Source organism: Botrytis cinerea, chromosome 12, assembly GCF_000143535.2.
Source record: "Botrytis cinerea B05.10 chromosome 12, complete sequence".
Classification (NCBI taxonomy): domain Eukaryota; kingdom Fungi; phylum Ascomycota; class Leotiomycetes; order Helotiales; family Sclerotiniaceae; genus Botrytis; species Botrytis cinerea.
In genome coordinates, this window is record NC_037321.1 from 1,243,838 (window position 1) to 1,256,671 (window position 12,834).

The 12,834-nt window shown below is 42.2% G+C and overlaps 4 protein-coding genes across 5 annotated transcripts; 3 read left to right on the forward strand and 1 right to left on the reverse strand.

The window, feature by feature from the left end:
• Positions 1-263: 263 nt before the first annotated feature.
• Positions 264-3,640, forward strand: BCIN_12g03630 (hypothetical protein). 2 transcript variants are annotated; one of them, XM_024696397.1, is made up of 8 exons: positions 264-1,084; positions 1,161-1,651; positions 1,710-1,773; positions 1,821-1,838; positions 1,888-1,923; positions 1,989-2,231; positions 2,285-3,090; positions 3,143-3,640. In XM_024696397.1, exons 2-8 carry the CDS (start codon positions 1,174-1,176, stop codon positions 3,244-3,246), a joined length of 1,749 nt encoding a protein of 582 aa, XP_024552205.1. In that variant the 5' UTR covers positions 264-1,084; positions 1,161-1,173; the 3' UTR covers positions 3,247-3,640. The 2 variants fall into 2 exon arrangements, with proteins under 2 accessions (XP_024552205.1, XP_024552206.1); XM_024696398.1 differs by having other exon boundaries at positions 264-998.
• Positions 3,641-5,007: 1,367 nt separating this feature from the next.
• BCIN_12g03640 (hypothetical protein) lies at positions 5,008-7,107 on the reverse strand. The gene is made up of 2 exons (XM_001552196.2): positions 6,440-7,107; positions 5,008-6,380 (listed from the first exon to the last, which is right to left on the reverse strand). Exons 1-2 carry the CDS (start codon positions 7,002-7,004, stop codon positions 5,464-5,466), a joined length of 1,482 nt encoding a protein of 493 aa, XP_001552246.1. The 5' UTR covers positions 7,005-7,107; the 3' UTR covers positions 5,008-5,463.
• Positions 7,108-8,179: 1,072 nt separating this feature from the next.
• BCIN_12g03650 (hypothetical protein) lies at positions 8,180-10,102 on the forward strand. The gene is made up of 2 exons (XM_001552195.2): positions 8,180-8,575; positions 8,627-10,102. Exons 1-2 carry the CDS (start codon positions 8,455-8,457, stop codon positions 9,634-9,636), a joined length of 1,131 nt encoding a protein of 376 aa, XP_001552245.1. The 5' UTR covers positions 8,180-8,454; the 3' UTR covers positions 9,637-10,102.
• Positions 10,103-10,300: 198 nt separating this feature from the next.
• BCIN_12g03660 (hypothetical protein) lies at positions 10,301-12,824 on the forward strand. Its single transcript, XM_001552194.2, has 2 exons — positions 10,301-11,293; positions 11,343-12,824. The coding sequence occupies exons 1-2, from the start codon at positions 10,639-10,641 to the stop codon at positions 12,380-12,382; spliced, it is 1,695 nt and encodes a 564-aa protein (XP_001552244.1). The 5' UTR covers positions 10,301-10,638; the 3' UTR covers positions 12,383-12,824.
• The last annotated feature ends 10 nt before the right edge of the window (positions 12,825-12,834 follow it).

Here is a 12,834-nt window from a genome sequence, read left to right on the forward strand (position 1 = left end):
TTCAACGGTAAACCTTATGAAAAAGGTACTCGGCGGTGCTGGCGACAGAAGGCGGGTCTAGTGTGCAGTGGAGAGATGCAAAGATGGAAAGAGGTAAAGATGGATCAAGAGGTAAAGATGGATCAAGAGGCAAAGATGGATCAAGAGGTAAAGATGTATCAAGAGGGAAAGATGGATCAAGAGGTAAAGATGTATCAAGAGGCAAAGATGTATCAAGAGGCAAAGATGTATCAAGAGGTAATATCAAAAACCAACGTGACTTTGATACCGCTGTTCGCACATGGAGCAGAGGTAGGTAGGTAATTAATTGTATTGGGGAGGTCTATTGTATTCTCATCTTTATCTTCATTTCCTCTCGCTGGCGTGCACCTTCTTGCTTGACCTTGCCGACGACTTTACTCTTTCCACAACTACCTTGGCATTTTGGGATTTCCCAGTCACCACACCATCGCATACACACACACACACACACGAACTCTTGTTTTCACTCGAACCACATCAGCTGTTGTATCCAACCACACACATACATACACGCAACCCATACCGACACTCACACTCAATTCAACAGCTCGCCAATCTACTACTGGACTCTGTGTCATTGTTGGACACCATCTGAATGGAGAGTTGCAAACCAAAAGCTTGAAACAATCTCATCTGTACAATCAATCAATCTATCTCTCTACCGTTATTACACCAGGTCTTCTTCATTGCACATTCAACTGACCCTTGTTCACTCCGCATTTTCCGCCGTCGCTGACCTTTTCGTTTGTCTTGCTATTTCTTCATGGCACTTGTATCAAATTATTTCAATTCACTTTGCCATTATCCAGCCCAGAATATAAGATTCGCCTTGACTTGGATTCACTTGATTCTTGGCTTGGCTTCACTTGATTTCACTTGACTCATCATATTGGGCGTTAATCCCTTTTCTTAGAAAGCCTTCGCAAAGAAAGAACTTGCAACTTCCCCCACAACCACGACAAACCAACAACATCAAGGTAGTGTAACCCAACTCTTAATTTTTGCACAGCCTTCTATATCTCTTCCTCTCGTGATAAACCCCGGCCAACCAAAATTCGCCGTCGTAAGTACCGACAGTTTTTCTCCACCAAGTGGTCCTACATTATTGTTTACGACACTAATCCATCCATTTGGACCAGGTAGCTCAACATCATGGCGCCTCACTCTGTAGGTCCTGAACCTGAAGAGTTATCTCGTGCCATCAGCGAGCTCGATTTGACCGTCTTACGCGGGGTCGATGGAGCTACGGATGAATCCGACATCAAAATGGGCAAGCGCTATACAAGAGATCAGCTGTTGAGTATTCGTTCAAAGTCGAGCTCCAGCGACGATGAGAGAATTCATATCAACATCCCCGAGATTGCGACCGGTGTAAAAACACCACCAGCCCCCCCAAGAGTCCCACCCCCAACCCCAGACCATTTATCAGTTACCCCCGCTTCTGGTACAAACACGCCAGTTGCTAGACTCCCCGTCACTCCTGAAGAGTCCGACAAGAAGGAGGAAGGCGCAGTTAATGGAGGCGCAGAGGGTGACGCAAAAGTCACTGAAGGTGGAGAGGGTGAACCCAAGAAAAAGAAGAAGAAGAGCGGTGGAAAGAAAAAGGCAGCAGGCCCAACGGGATTTGAGGGTATGCAAGACCAGTCACACATGGAAAGTTCGAATATACCTCTAACGTGACACGGTAGAATTCTATGCCGACCCACCTCTTACTCCAGATGAATATGAAGAAGAATGTGATATTTACCACAAGTAAGTACCTCATACTTTCTCAGTCAACTTCGCTAATAACTTTGCAGAGGCCGAACATTCGCTGCGTATGCAATCATTCCTGAAGTGGGTTTCATAGACTGACAAAATTTGAAGGCGTATTGAGACATGCATTCAGCGATACAGAGCACGGTAGTTATTCATATACACCTTGTCAATATGCAGAATCTGTTAGCTGATAATCTGACTATTATTAGACGCAAGTTTGATAGCACTCGTGCGAATATTCTTACAAAGTATTTTGCTTTGGGTGGAATCGAATCTGGCGCCAAAACTTTCAATGGTGGTCTCGATCAAGAAACTTTAGACAACTCCACTGCAGCTGAAATCGCCGCTATTCAAGCTACAGACTTTGTTCGAGCTAGCAACGCTAAATACTATGATCCCTCAGATACCGAGAATTGGGTTGTGGATTGGGAGGGAGTTGCCAAGGGCTTCCTGTGAGTTTACACAGTATGAGCATACCTTGTCGAATGCACTAACAATTCCATAGATCTTACAGAGCCCCTAGAATACTTGGTGATGGAGCAGAGGAAGTTACTATGTTTTGCGGAGTGGTTAAAAACTTCCTGAACTACGTCTTGGCTCATGAGGTATGTAAAGAATACACTAAAGAAGTCATGGCCGCTCGGCGATTATGTGACGTAGCTGAAAGGGAATTCGATGCAATCCGATGTCTCCGTCAAATGTTTCCCGGCGACTTCACTGTAGCCGCTTCAACACTGTTTGGTGAAAACTACAAGCGTCACTTTGAGATCAATTCGGCATGGGCTAATCCCGAGGACGACTTGAGTCAATGGAATACCAACATACCGGTACTTAGTCTGCCTGTTTGTCAATTTGTCTTTGGAGGGATTGTTGCCTTCATTGGCGACAAGAGCCACTTTGATAAAGCCAAGAATGGTGATATTCATGTCGTGACAATTGAAACCAGATTCATAGAGGTGGCAGATGTTCATCGTGCTTCGGCAAACGTGGTTAAAGAGTTCTCGCATGTTAAAGATCCTCGAGGATTGGGTGCTCTAAAACCAATCGGAAAGCTTTTATGCAAATCTTGGGAAGGTCCCGGCTTTGCCTATGAAGACAAGACGGACGATGGAATCGATGAACTTGACGATTCCATCGAAGAGTTCTGGATTGAGGACGAAATTTTACAACAATGCTACCCGGGTCTTAAACTTGAAGTGGTTGTTCATGAGCTTAACATCGGAGTCAAATATTTTGATCAAGTCGTGGAATTCTTTCCTTCTTTCCATCTTTACCTTCCGAATGAGAAGATGATGGGATGGAAAGAACCTGGTGAGTATTTGAATCAATACATATTCCTAAATACTGTGCTAATCATTGCTAGTTCCTAATGAGAGACCGCCACCAACCGAGGACGACCCCGATGCGGAGGAGAAAGTCATGAATGCCATTGCAAATGATGCTGCCAATGAGATAGAACGTATCTAGAACTTTAGCGTTGATATTCATTGCGTTGACGATTCAAGCACACGTGATGATGCTTTCTGTGAGCTTCATTTAGTTTCATGGTTCGTTTTCTGGGGGAAGTCTGATTTACTTCTCTTACGGCTGGCAAAGTCTGTTATATTTCAAATGGTCTTCATATCAGCATTGATAGGGCGAATGGTATTCTGCGTGGATATGCAATTTGATGAGGTACGACCAGAAATATGATGGCAAGGTCGGGTTCCATAGAATGGAGGAGTTAATTTGGAGGAAGATTCAAAATAGGAAGATATTTGGAGTCAGGGATGAAAAAACGATGCACATTAGGAAGGGAAATAAATGGGTCAGCAATCTGGCAAAGTCACTTCTGGCTTTGAAAATAAACTACTGAATAACATAAAAGTAGACTTTAAATTTGATTTCATGGTCTTTGCAAGTTATGTGCAATGAATTAAAGTGGTGTTTGGATTATCGAAATTGTGAATTCCAAAATAACATGGCCTGAGGGGCTAACTCTTATGTGATGTACCGACTAGAGAAGCCATCAAGCCAATCTGTCTCGGCAAAGGCCCTTTTTAATGGGGAGAAAATATGGACTCGGAGTATTTGGTTAGATTGTAAAAATATCTAGGTTTGCTTGTTGAAAGATTTACACGTAAGATCTGCGGTCGGATTTGTTTTATAGGAAGGAGGGAGGAGGGAGGAGGGTGGGTGGAGTTATTTATTGTGTTTGGTTTCAAGTTTTTTGGGTGGTGCATATATATATATATATATATATATATATAGGTTGGTTTGTGTATTATAGATTCGTATCTAGATTGTTGTATATTATTTATTTATTTATTTGTGCTACTTTCCGGGGGTTTGTGTAGGAAATTAGAAATTAGAAATTAGAAATTAGAAATTAGAAATTAGAAATTAGAAAATGGAAAATGGAAAATGGAAAATGGAAAATGGAAATTAGAAATTAGAATCCAAAACCTGTAATATCACAGATATACACACACACCCCCCAAGTAATAATAAGTGACTAATAAATATCTATATCTCTTTCGGCGAGATCTTTATCGTATATTCTGTATCGCATATCGCATCTCGTTTCTCGTTTCTCGTATATAGTTCATTATATGAAATAAGAGGAGGGAATATGATGAGTTGTAATAAGGATACCTAAGAAAGGAGGGTAGGTAGAGTAGGTAGAGTAGAGCAGATACATATGAATGAATGAATGAATTATGGAATTATGGAATTAGATTGTATAGTCACTAATCGTGTAGAGTTATTAGGTATATATATATACGTATAGTTATATACATCCCTAAATAACTACCCACCTAGATAACAAGATATACGCAGAACCGCAAAGCTTTGAATCTTTGGATTGGAATCATATGTGTAAACTTGAATTTAAGAATATGTTAAATACTTGCTTGTGCTTGTGCTTGTGCTGGCTCGTTGATGTGTAAAATGTCGTATGTGTGTATGTGTATGTATGTATGGGATAGATGGATGAATGGATAAATAGATAAATAGATAGATAGATATGCATATTGTATAATGAAAGTGAAGATGAAGGTGATGTGATGTGATGTGATTTGATTCGATTCCATTTGATCCGTAGGGGGCGGAATAATATTTGGAGAATGAATACCTAGACCGTTCCTGTTGAAGTAACGAGGAATTGAATATTCTACAGGCAAAAAGGACGTTCATTTATTTAGTTTCTCTATCAAATAATATGAGGAATGAATGAAAATTGTAATATGAGAAGCGAAGCTTATTGCTGCACGATTAAAACAGAGATGGGGATATAAATGAGTGTGTAATATTGCTATGTATGTATGTATCCGCATATTTATTAAGATATGTGTGAAGAGAAAGTAAAGTAGATCCATTGGATAACTGGTATCTAGGTACCACAAAAGACTCGCTAAATACTCCTCCCTATTTAGTATTTCTACCCTGACATTCTGGGCTCCCCCTATTGTTTCATCCGACCTCCTTTTCAGTTTTGTAAGAAAAACAAACGTGTGCAAATTTGTATGGAATGAGCGTCAAGAAATAGAATTGTCGACATTATCGCACTAGGAGCTAAACGAGGTCGTTTGTCCGGTACAATTTTCCACTGAGATAGAAGATATTTACTAGGTAGCTGTGAACTCCTAGAGAGGAAAATGCGAGGTGGGCAGTCATCTGCATCATAAATCATTCAGTCTCTCATCAGTATTTCGTAGTAATTGACCATCCGAGCTTTGCAACTTTCGCAGCAACGAGGAAGGTGCCAGCTAGTGCATAGGAGAGTCCGGCAAAAACAATCAACCATGTATAGTCACCTCCACTAGCCGTCAGGATCTGCCCAGCGATAGGCAACCCAGTCAAGGTGCCAAATGAAACTATCATCCAACATGTAGAATAGTAAGTGCCGAATTTTTCAACCCCACACAGCTGACCAACGCATACTGGACTCAGACTAAGATTGCTACCGCTCACAAGTCCAAATAGTACAGAGAAAACAAGGGCTACAGCTTGGGAGTCACCAGCTGGTAGCCACAGCGCTAGACATGTTACTACGCAGAAAGCGACGGAGATAATGAGCGTATTCACATAACCAAGACGATCGGCCACATAGCCTGCTCCCAATCGGCCGACGAATGAACCGGCGTTAAGAATGGAAACGATGTAGAACCCAAATGACGTTGATTGGCCATTTGCGATAACATAGGGTGTGATATATGTCAGAGGGACAAAAATGCCCCATTCGAGGAGGAAGATCGCTATGGTAAGGAAGACGAAAGACGGCTCCTTAAACGCAGGCCAATACGGAAGGATGCTCTTCATGCTAGGAAGCGGCTTTTTGGGAAGACGACTAGTAACGAGGAGGTTTGTTAATATGAGGAGCACAAGAAGGATGAATCCCAATATCCGTGTTGCCCATGCAAATCCGATTGTGGGGAAGAGGCGCTGTAGCATGAGAGGAATTACAACTCCACCAACACTTCCAGCCGTCATTGCAATACCGGTAGCAAAAGCTCTCTTTGCTTGAAAGTATTGAGCGATTGAAGAGATACATGGAGTGTTCACCATGGCTCCACCAATGCCATTGAGAACACTATATACTATGAAAATCTGCCAATATTCTGGAACAATAAGTAAGGTTAAGTAGACATAAAGTTTTGGAGAGATTTGTATGACTTACCACTGCATAATCCAAGTAGCATCATGGACAAGATCAACAAGATACTTCCACAGAAGATCAAGACTCTGGGGCCATATGCATCGAATATTGGACCGACTGGTGTACCACCCAAGAAGGTCAAGAAGAGTGATACTCCAAAGATCCATCCAACATCGCCAGTGGCATAGCCCTGCAATTGATGAGTGGAGAAGTAGTCGAGCAAGATACCACTGCAATTGAGAATTCCAAAGACCGCAAATGAGCCACAGAACGATCCCACAACCACAGACCAAGCTTTCAAACCGCCGTCAGGAAAGTTATCCTTTTCATCATCAGAAATTGAATTTCCATCAGATGGTTGTTCGGACCCATTCTGAATAACACCCTTTTCAAGATTCGCATTGAAAGTGATAGCACTTTCTGCGTTGTTGTTGTTGTTGTCTAAACCCTCCGATTTAGGTAAAATCGAGTTTACCCCAGATTTTTCGAAAATTTTATTTTGAGAACAATCGTTTACACTAGATGTAAAGACGTCTGGGTTTTTTAGGCAGCTGTCCTCTGCATCGTGTGTCCCTCCCGGTGTCATATGCTGCACCTTCTGGTGAAATCTTATAATAGTAAGGATACCAGAAGCGATTTGATTGATATAAAGATGTATGTAATTGTCAACTCGAGAAGAGCGGTGCACCGTGGAAAAAGGTGTGGGAAAGTGGAGAAATGTTTAGACTTTTCAAGCTTTCCTATTCGAGAGTCGGTCAGTTCCGATGCCAAGGGGATAACTTAGCCTCCGAAATAGGTAGCAAAATTCCACGTGATACGGAAGAAGTATTGAGAAGATCAATGTGTTGGAAAACACATAAGAAGACATGATGTTCGCTTTGAATGGGACCGTAGCAACCGTAGGAAGGAAAGAGGCCGTAATAAGTAAAAGTACGCTCGTGATGATCGGAGGGAAAAGCAAAGACGGGAGATCATAATTGAGACACTCCTCGATAATTCCATCATACTTATTGTAAACTGCACTAAGTCCAAACGTAATAGCATACTTAGATCTTTAATTGAGACCATTGCTCGCGTCGTTAGTCATTCACGTCATTGACATGAACGAGACGACTAGCCGAGCACTCTACAGCTTAAACTCGTAGCATTGCTAATTCAACACCCTTTTCGCGCCAAGAAGAATGAATTTTCCTTCATCTTATGGGCAATCGCCAGATAATGGGGAAGGCCAATGGTTGGGAGATCGGGAAATGGATGGCTTCGAGTTATATCACGTGTTAACCACCCACGTGATGCAACTGAAGGCTGTTCAGATTCAGAGTACAGAGTGAGCGAGCTGTAGTTCTGTCGATGAATCATGATTCTGGTACGGCTGCGTTGTATGGTGAAGAGGTGCGTAAAGTCAAACGCTCCATACGTACAAGAACACAAGTGTTTACTTGCCTTGTAGCAGGCAGGAGTTCTGTGTCCTATGCATCACCAACGGCGAAAGGACGAGATGGCCTTTTATAGCCGCAGTGGCATCTGAGTATGGTGTATCAAACATGTAGGCTCAGGTACATAATCTGGATCGAGAAATGTAGATATCTCTATCACAGTTAGTTCAAGGGGGAGATCTGCAGCTTTCGGGATTAACGGCGGAGGAAAGTGATGCAGGGCCAAAGCAATGACCGCAGTGCATAATTTGGACTTCGGCCGAAAAGCATATTGACGAACGTCCGCCTTCAACAAAAAGTCTAATAACTGCCGTTTACTCACGCAGATAACTTAACTCCAGGTCAAACTGTGGAGTTCATTCGTATGCAATGGTCGGGTTTAGGAATTAAAGTTCTGGCAACGAGCATGAATGCGGAGAAGGATTAGAAATGCTTTCTTTCACGAATGAGATAATGTACCATCAAAGCCAGATATATAATGTCTTCATCCATCCTCTGAATTGATTCCACAACCACCAAGATAGATATTTACATCTTTTCAAAATCTTAATTGAAACCGTCTTCTCTTGTAAATATACATACATTTGCTAAATCAACAAAATGGCTTTCGCTGCAGCCCCCGCTCCAAAGACCGCTCTTGGTCACTACAGAATGCTTTCGCCCACAGCATCAGTTAGAGTGAGCCCTCTATGCTTGGGAGCAATGAACTTTGGAAATGCCTGTAAGTATACTTAAAAAACGACTCGGTTTGATATCCACTAACACTGTAAAGGGGAGAGCTTCATGGGAGCTTGCGATCAAAAACAAAGCGAGGAGATATTGGACTTCTTCTACGAGTCTGGTGGAAACTTCATTGATACCGCCAACAATTATCAAGCCGAAGAATCCGAGAAATGGATTGGTGAATGGGCTGAGAAACGGGGAATTCGAGACCAACTTGTCATTGCCACAAAGTTCACAACTTGTTTCCGAGCTGGACATGGCGACAAAGAAATTTTGATCAACACTACCGGAAATGGAACAAAATCTCTCCATTTATCTCTCGAAGCAAGCTTAAAGAAATTAAGAACATCCTATATCGACCTTCTGTATGTTCATTGGTGGGATTTTACTTGTTCGATTCCAGAACTCATGCAATCATTAAACGCATTGGTCTTGTCCGGAAAGGTTCTATACCTTGGAATTTCAGACACGCCAGCTTGGATTGTATCAAAATGCAATCAATATGCTCGTGATCATGGATTCCGTCAATTCTCAGTGTATCAAGGACGCTGGTCTGCCGAGAACCGTGATTTCGAGCGTGACATTATCGATATGGCTGCTGATGAAGGGATGGGACTAGCTCCTTGGGGTGCATTGGGAGGTGGTCACTTCAAAAGTGACGAGCAACGTAAATCTGATGAAGGACGAAAGTTGTGGGAACCAACCGAGGCTGCCATCAAGATATCTAAGGTTCTTGAGAAGATTGCCAACGAGAAAAAGACCATCATTACTAGTGTAGCATTGGCATATGTGATGAAGAAGGCGAAGTATGTATTCCCTATCGTAGGTGGAAGGAAGATTGAGCATCTGAAGGGAAACATCGAAGCTCTATCGTTGGAGTTGAGTGATGATGATGTCAAACAAATTGAGGAGTCAAACGCGTTTGATATCGGTTTCCCTCTTAACTTCTTAGGAGGTCCAAACGGAGTGAAGAGTCCAGGTGATGTGTGGTTGATGGCATCAGCTGGTATAACTGATCACGTTCAACCATCTAAGCCTCTTTCACCACACAAGCCATAAATGGACGGGAGAAGAGTAGATGGAATTGGATCTGGATATGAAGAGATCCATAAGTAGAAACAATCTCAATTTTTGTATTTGGAAAGAATCAATATATCATATGCTTTATTAGTGCAGCGGATGGAATGATACCGGTCCATGAACGTACTGTGTTTCTAGCTATTCGTGGACTCCATTCAAAACCGCGACAACTAGATCATTGGTGTACTGCCCGGCGTCTTCCTGTCATGAAGGTGGACGGCCGTATGATGGAAGGACAATGCAAACTCGGACTGAAATCTTTTGTACGTTAGATGGAGTTGGGTACGCTGTTATCAAGATTTGAAGATTAGAGGATGATTTGATGGGTGCCCCCCACTCAGCCTAGTCGTGGCATACCAAACTGGACATTCGATCCTTTCTTAAATGAACCAAAAGTCAACTACATATCATTTCGGGACCCAATGAACGGTCCGTTGTTTACTCAACGCTGCAGAATCCAAATATTGATTTAGAAAATGTGCCATGATTAGATGTGCCACGTGACTAAGCCCCTGTTGCCGTACCTGAAAAGCTACCGCTAGCCGCATAAGGCAAGTGGGGAATATTGCTGCACCTTTTTTTACTAGCTTATTATTATGATCCCGAAATTATGTTACCCCAGACTTTCTATCACAATTTCCAAGGTTCCCAAGGCTGAAAAGAATTATTTATTTGTTAAAGCATTGTCAACATAGTCAACATCGAAATCTTCCAAATTACCAAGATACTTAGTATTTCCAATAACCAAAATTTGTTTTTACAAAGCCATTCTCTTAGCAGAATAACGCATACATTCTTTCAAATCGAGCTTCTGCAACTTCAATGCCGATCAGGAGTAATTCACAACAAATAAGACCCTCAGCCTTGAGTTGAAATAGGGGACTCAATTCAATACAAACGCGACTCGATCTAACAACGAAACCTGCAGCAAAAGAATCTTCCGCCACAATCCAAACAGATTCATATTTATTCGATCTCAAAATGGATCAAATTTTCAAAATCAAAGATGCTGTCGTCAATTACCTTTCCCCCGTTGCGAAACGACGAAGAACAATGGGAGGACCTCAAACACCAGGTTACATCGAATTCGACGACGAACACCAGTTTCTCTCCGAACCACAAAACAATAGGAGGTCTCTCAACTTCGCATATGGTCGCATGAATCAAAGCTATATTTCGAACGAAGATAGAACGACACCCACGAGGAATCCCCTTAAACGTTCTCGCGAAGACGATGAAATTGAAGGGCCTATATTTTCAGGAGATGAAACTTCACCAAAGCAATCTTCTTCGCACAACGTCACTGAGAGTGGTGATGAATCGGAGAACCCCGATTATATGGATGAAGACGATGATGATGATGATGATGAAGAAGAGGATCAAATTTCTGCCCAGCAAAAAGTAGATGAATATCTTGCAAAGCAGGCTGCGGAATTTGCTATGGCAAAAGAGACGGTAGAAAGAGCTCGAGCAGATGGCGAATGGTCTCCCGAAGAACTCTTTCTATTGGAAAGACTTCAATACATGGGTCATGAAGGACTTTTGCCGCACTGGGCAAAGGAGCGGAATTTTCGAACGGTTCCTGAAGCTATGTTTTGCCCTGATGATAATGCCCTCTTGGGTGAGAGCAGTAAATGTAAGTTTTTTTCAAATTCTTGAATTGCTCCATACTAATCGTTATACAGCTATTCAGATGTTAGAATTCCTCGTTCACTACCTGCCTCGTCGCGTGCATGATAGATATTACGGTGGATCTGGCCCACCTGAAGCACAGATGCGGCAATGGATTGGCAAGTACGTTGAATGGACTGAAAGGGATGGTGGTTATCATAGGAAAAAGTTTATTCCAGTTCTGTGCCTCGTTGAAGGTCGATGGCGTGCACCCGCTGCGGAAACGACCAAACGCCTCAAAGACCAAATGAATTTTCATGCTGAATCATGGCGTCGAACGCTACAGCGTCCTTCGCCCGTTGTCAATGAGTTTGGTCAGACAGAAATTTACTTTCGACGTCCTCCTCTTATTTATGGAATTCTCTACATACAAGCGAAAGCCCTTTTCGTTACACTTGACTCTTCAGATCCACAAGCAAAGATCAGAGATATCCACGTTTGTGATTTCTTAGACTCAAGCAAGCATTTTTGGCATGCTATATCTGTTGCTATAGTGGCCAAAATTGCACAAAAGTACATGATGTCAATTATTGATACATTGGAGGATGATGATCCGCCGGAACCAGATTCGTGTAGCGAGAATGAATTAGAATCCGCACGTGCGAGGGAAAAGAGATTGCAGAAAGAGGCGAAGAGAATGGAGCAAGAGAAAGAGCGTCAACGTCAGGAAGAACTATCGAGACTTGAGCAGCAAATGAACCAAATCAAGATGGAAGAAGAGGAAGATCATGTCATGGAGTCCATCGAGGAGTATGAGAGAGTGGAAATTATTGAGGGCGAAGAAGAAGAACAAGAAGACTTCGAGGACGATCGACCATCAATGTCAGAATATGATGAGGAAGAAGAGGAAGAAGTGGAGGTTGAAGTTGATGAGGATGGAGATGAAAACGGTGAGCAAAGTGCGGATGAAGAATTAACAAGCGACGGAGATATTGAAGATGCTGAAGAGTACGCCGAAGACGAAGATGAGCTAGATGATAGCCATGTTAAAAACGAAAACGATAATGAAAAGGTTGACGTCGGTAATCGCTACGCAACTGGACGTACCTTCTGATCAGCATGCTCAAATGAGTTGTAACAACGCTATCTCTATAATCTTGTTTGAAAATTACAAACATACCACGTTTTTTTTTGTATGGTCGTTCTGTTGGATGTAAGAGTACTACTTTCAATTCTTTTTCTTTTAAAGGCTCTTCGCGCGCATCAACACACAGCAGTCACGCCACTATAGGATTGATTCATCCAAGACGTATTGAAAATACACTTGAACAAAGTGGCTTCGAAGAAATCATTGTGGGGCATTCGTCAGACGCTCTCCAATATTGGTAGATCAGGAAATACGTGGGAAGGATAATAATAAGCAAGGGATTGGGTCGAGGGAGGAATCATTATGGATTGCAAGTTTTTAATTGTCCCTTTATTAGATGTTTTACTTTCATGAAATACCCCCGTTTACTTTACGCCAATAATGATAATAAGCAGAAATATTTAAAACAATATAAGTTT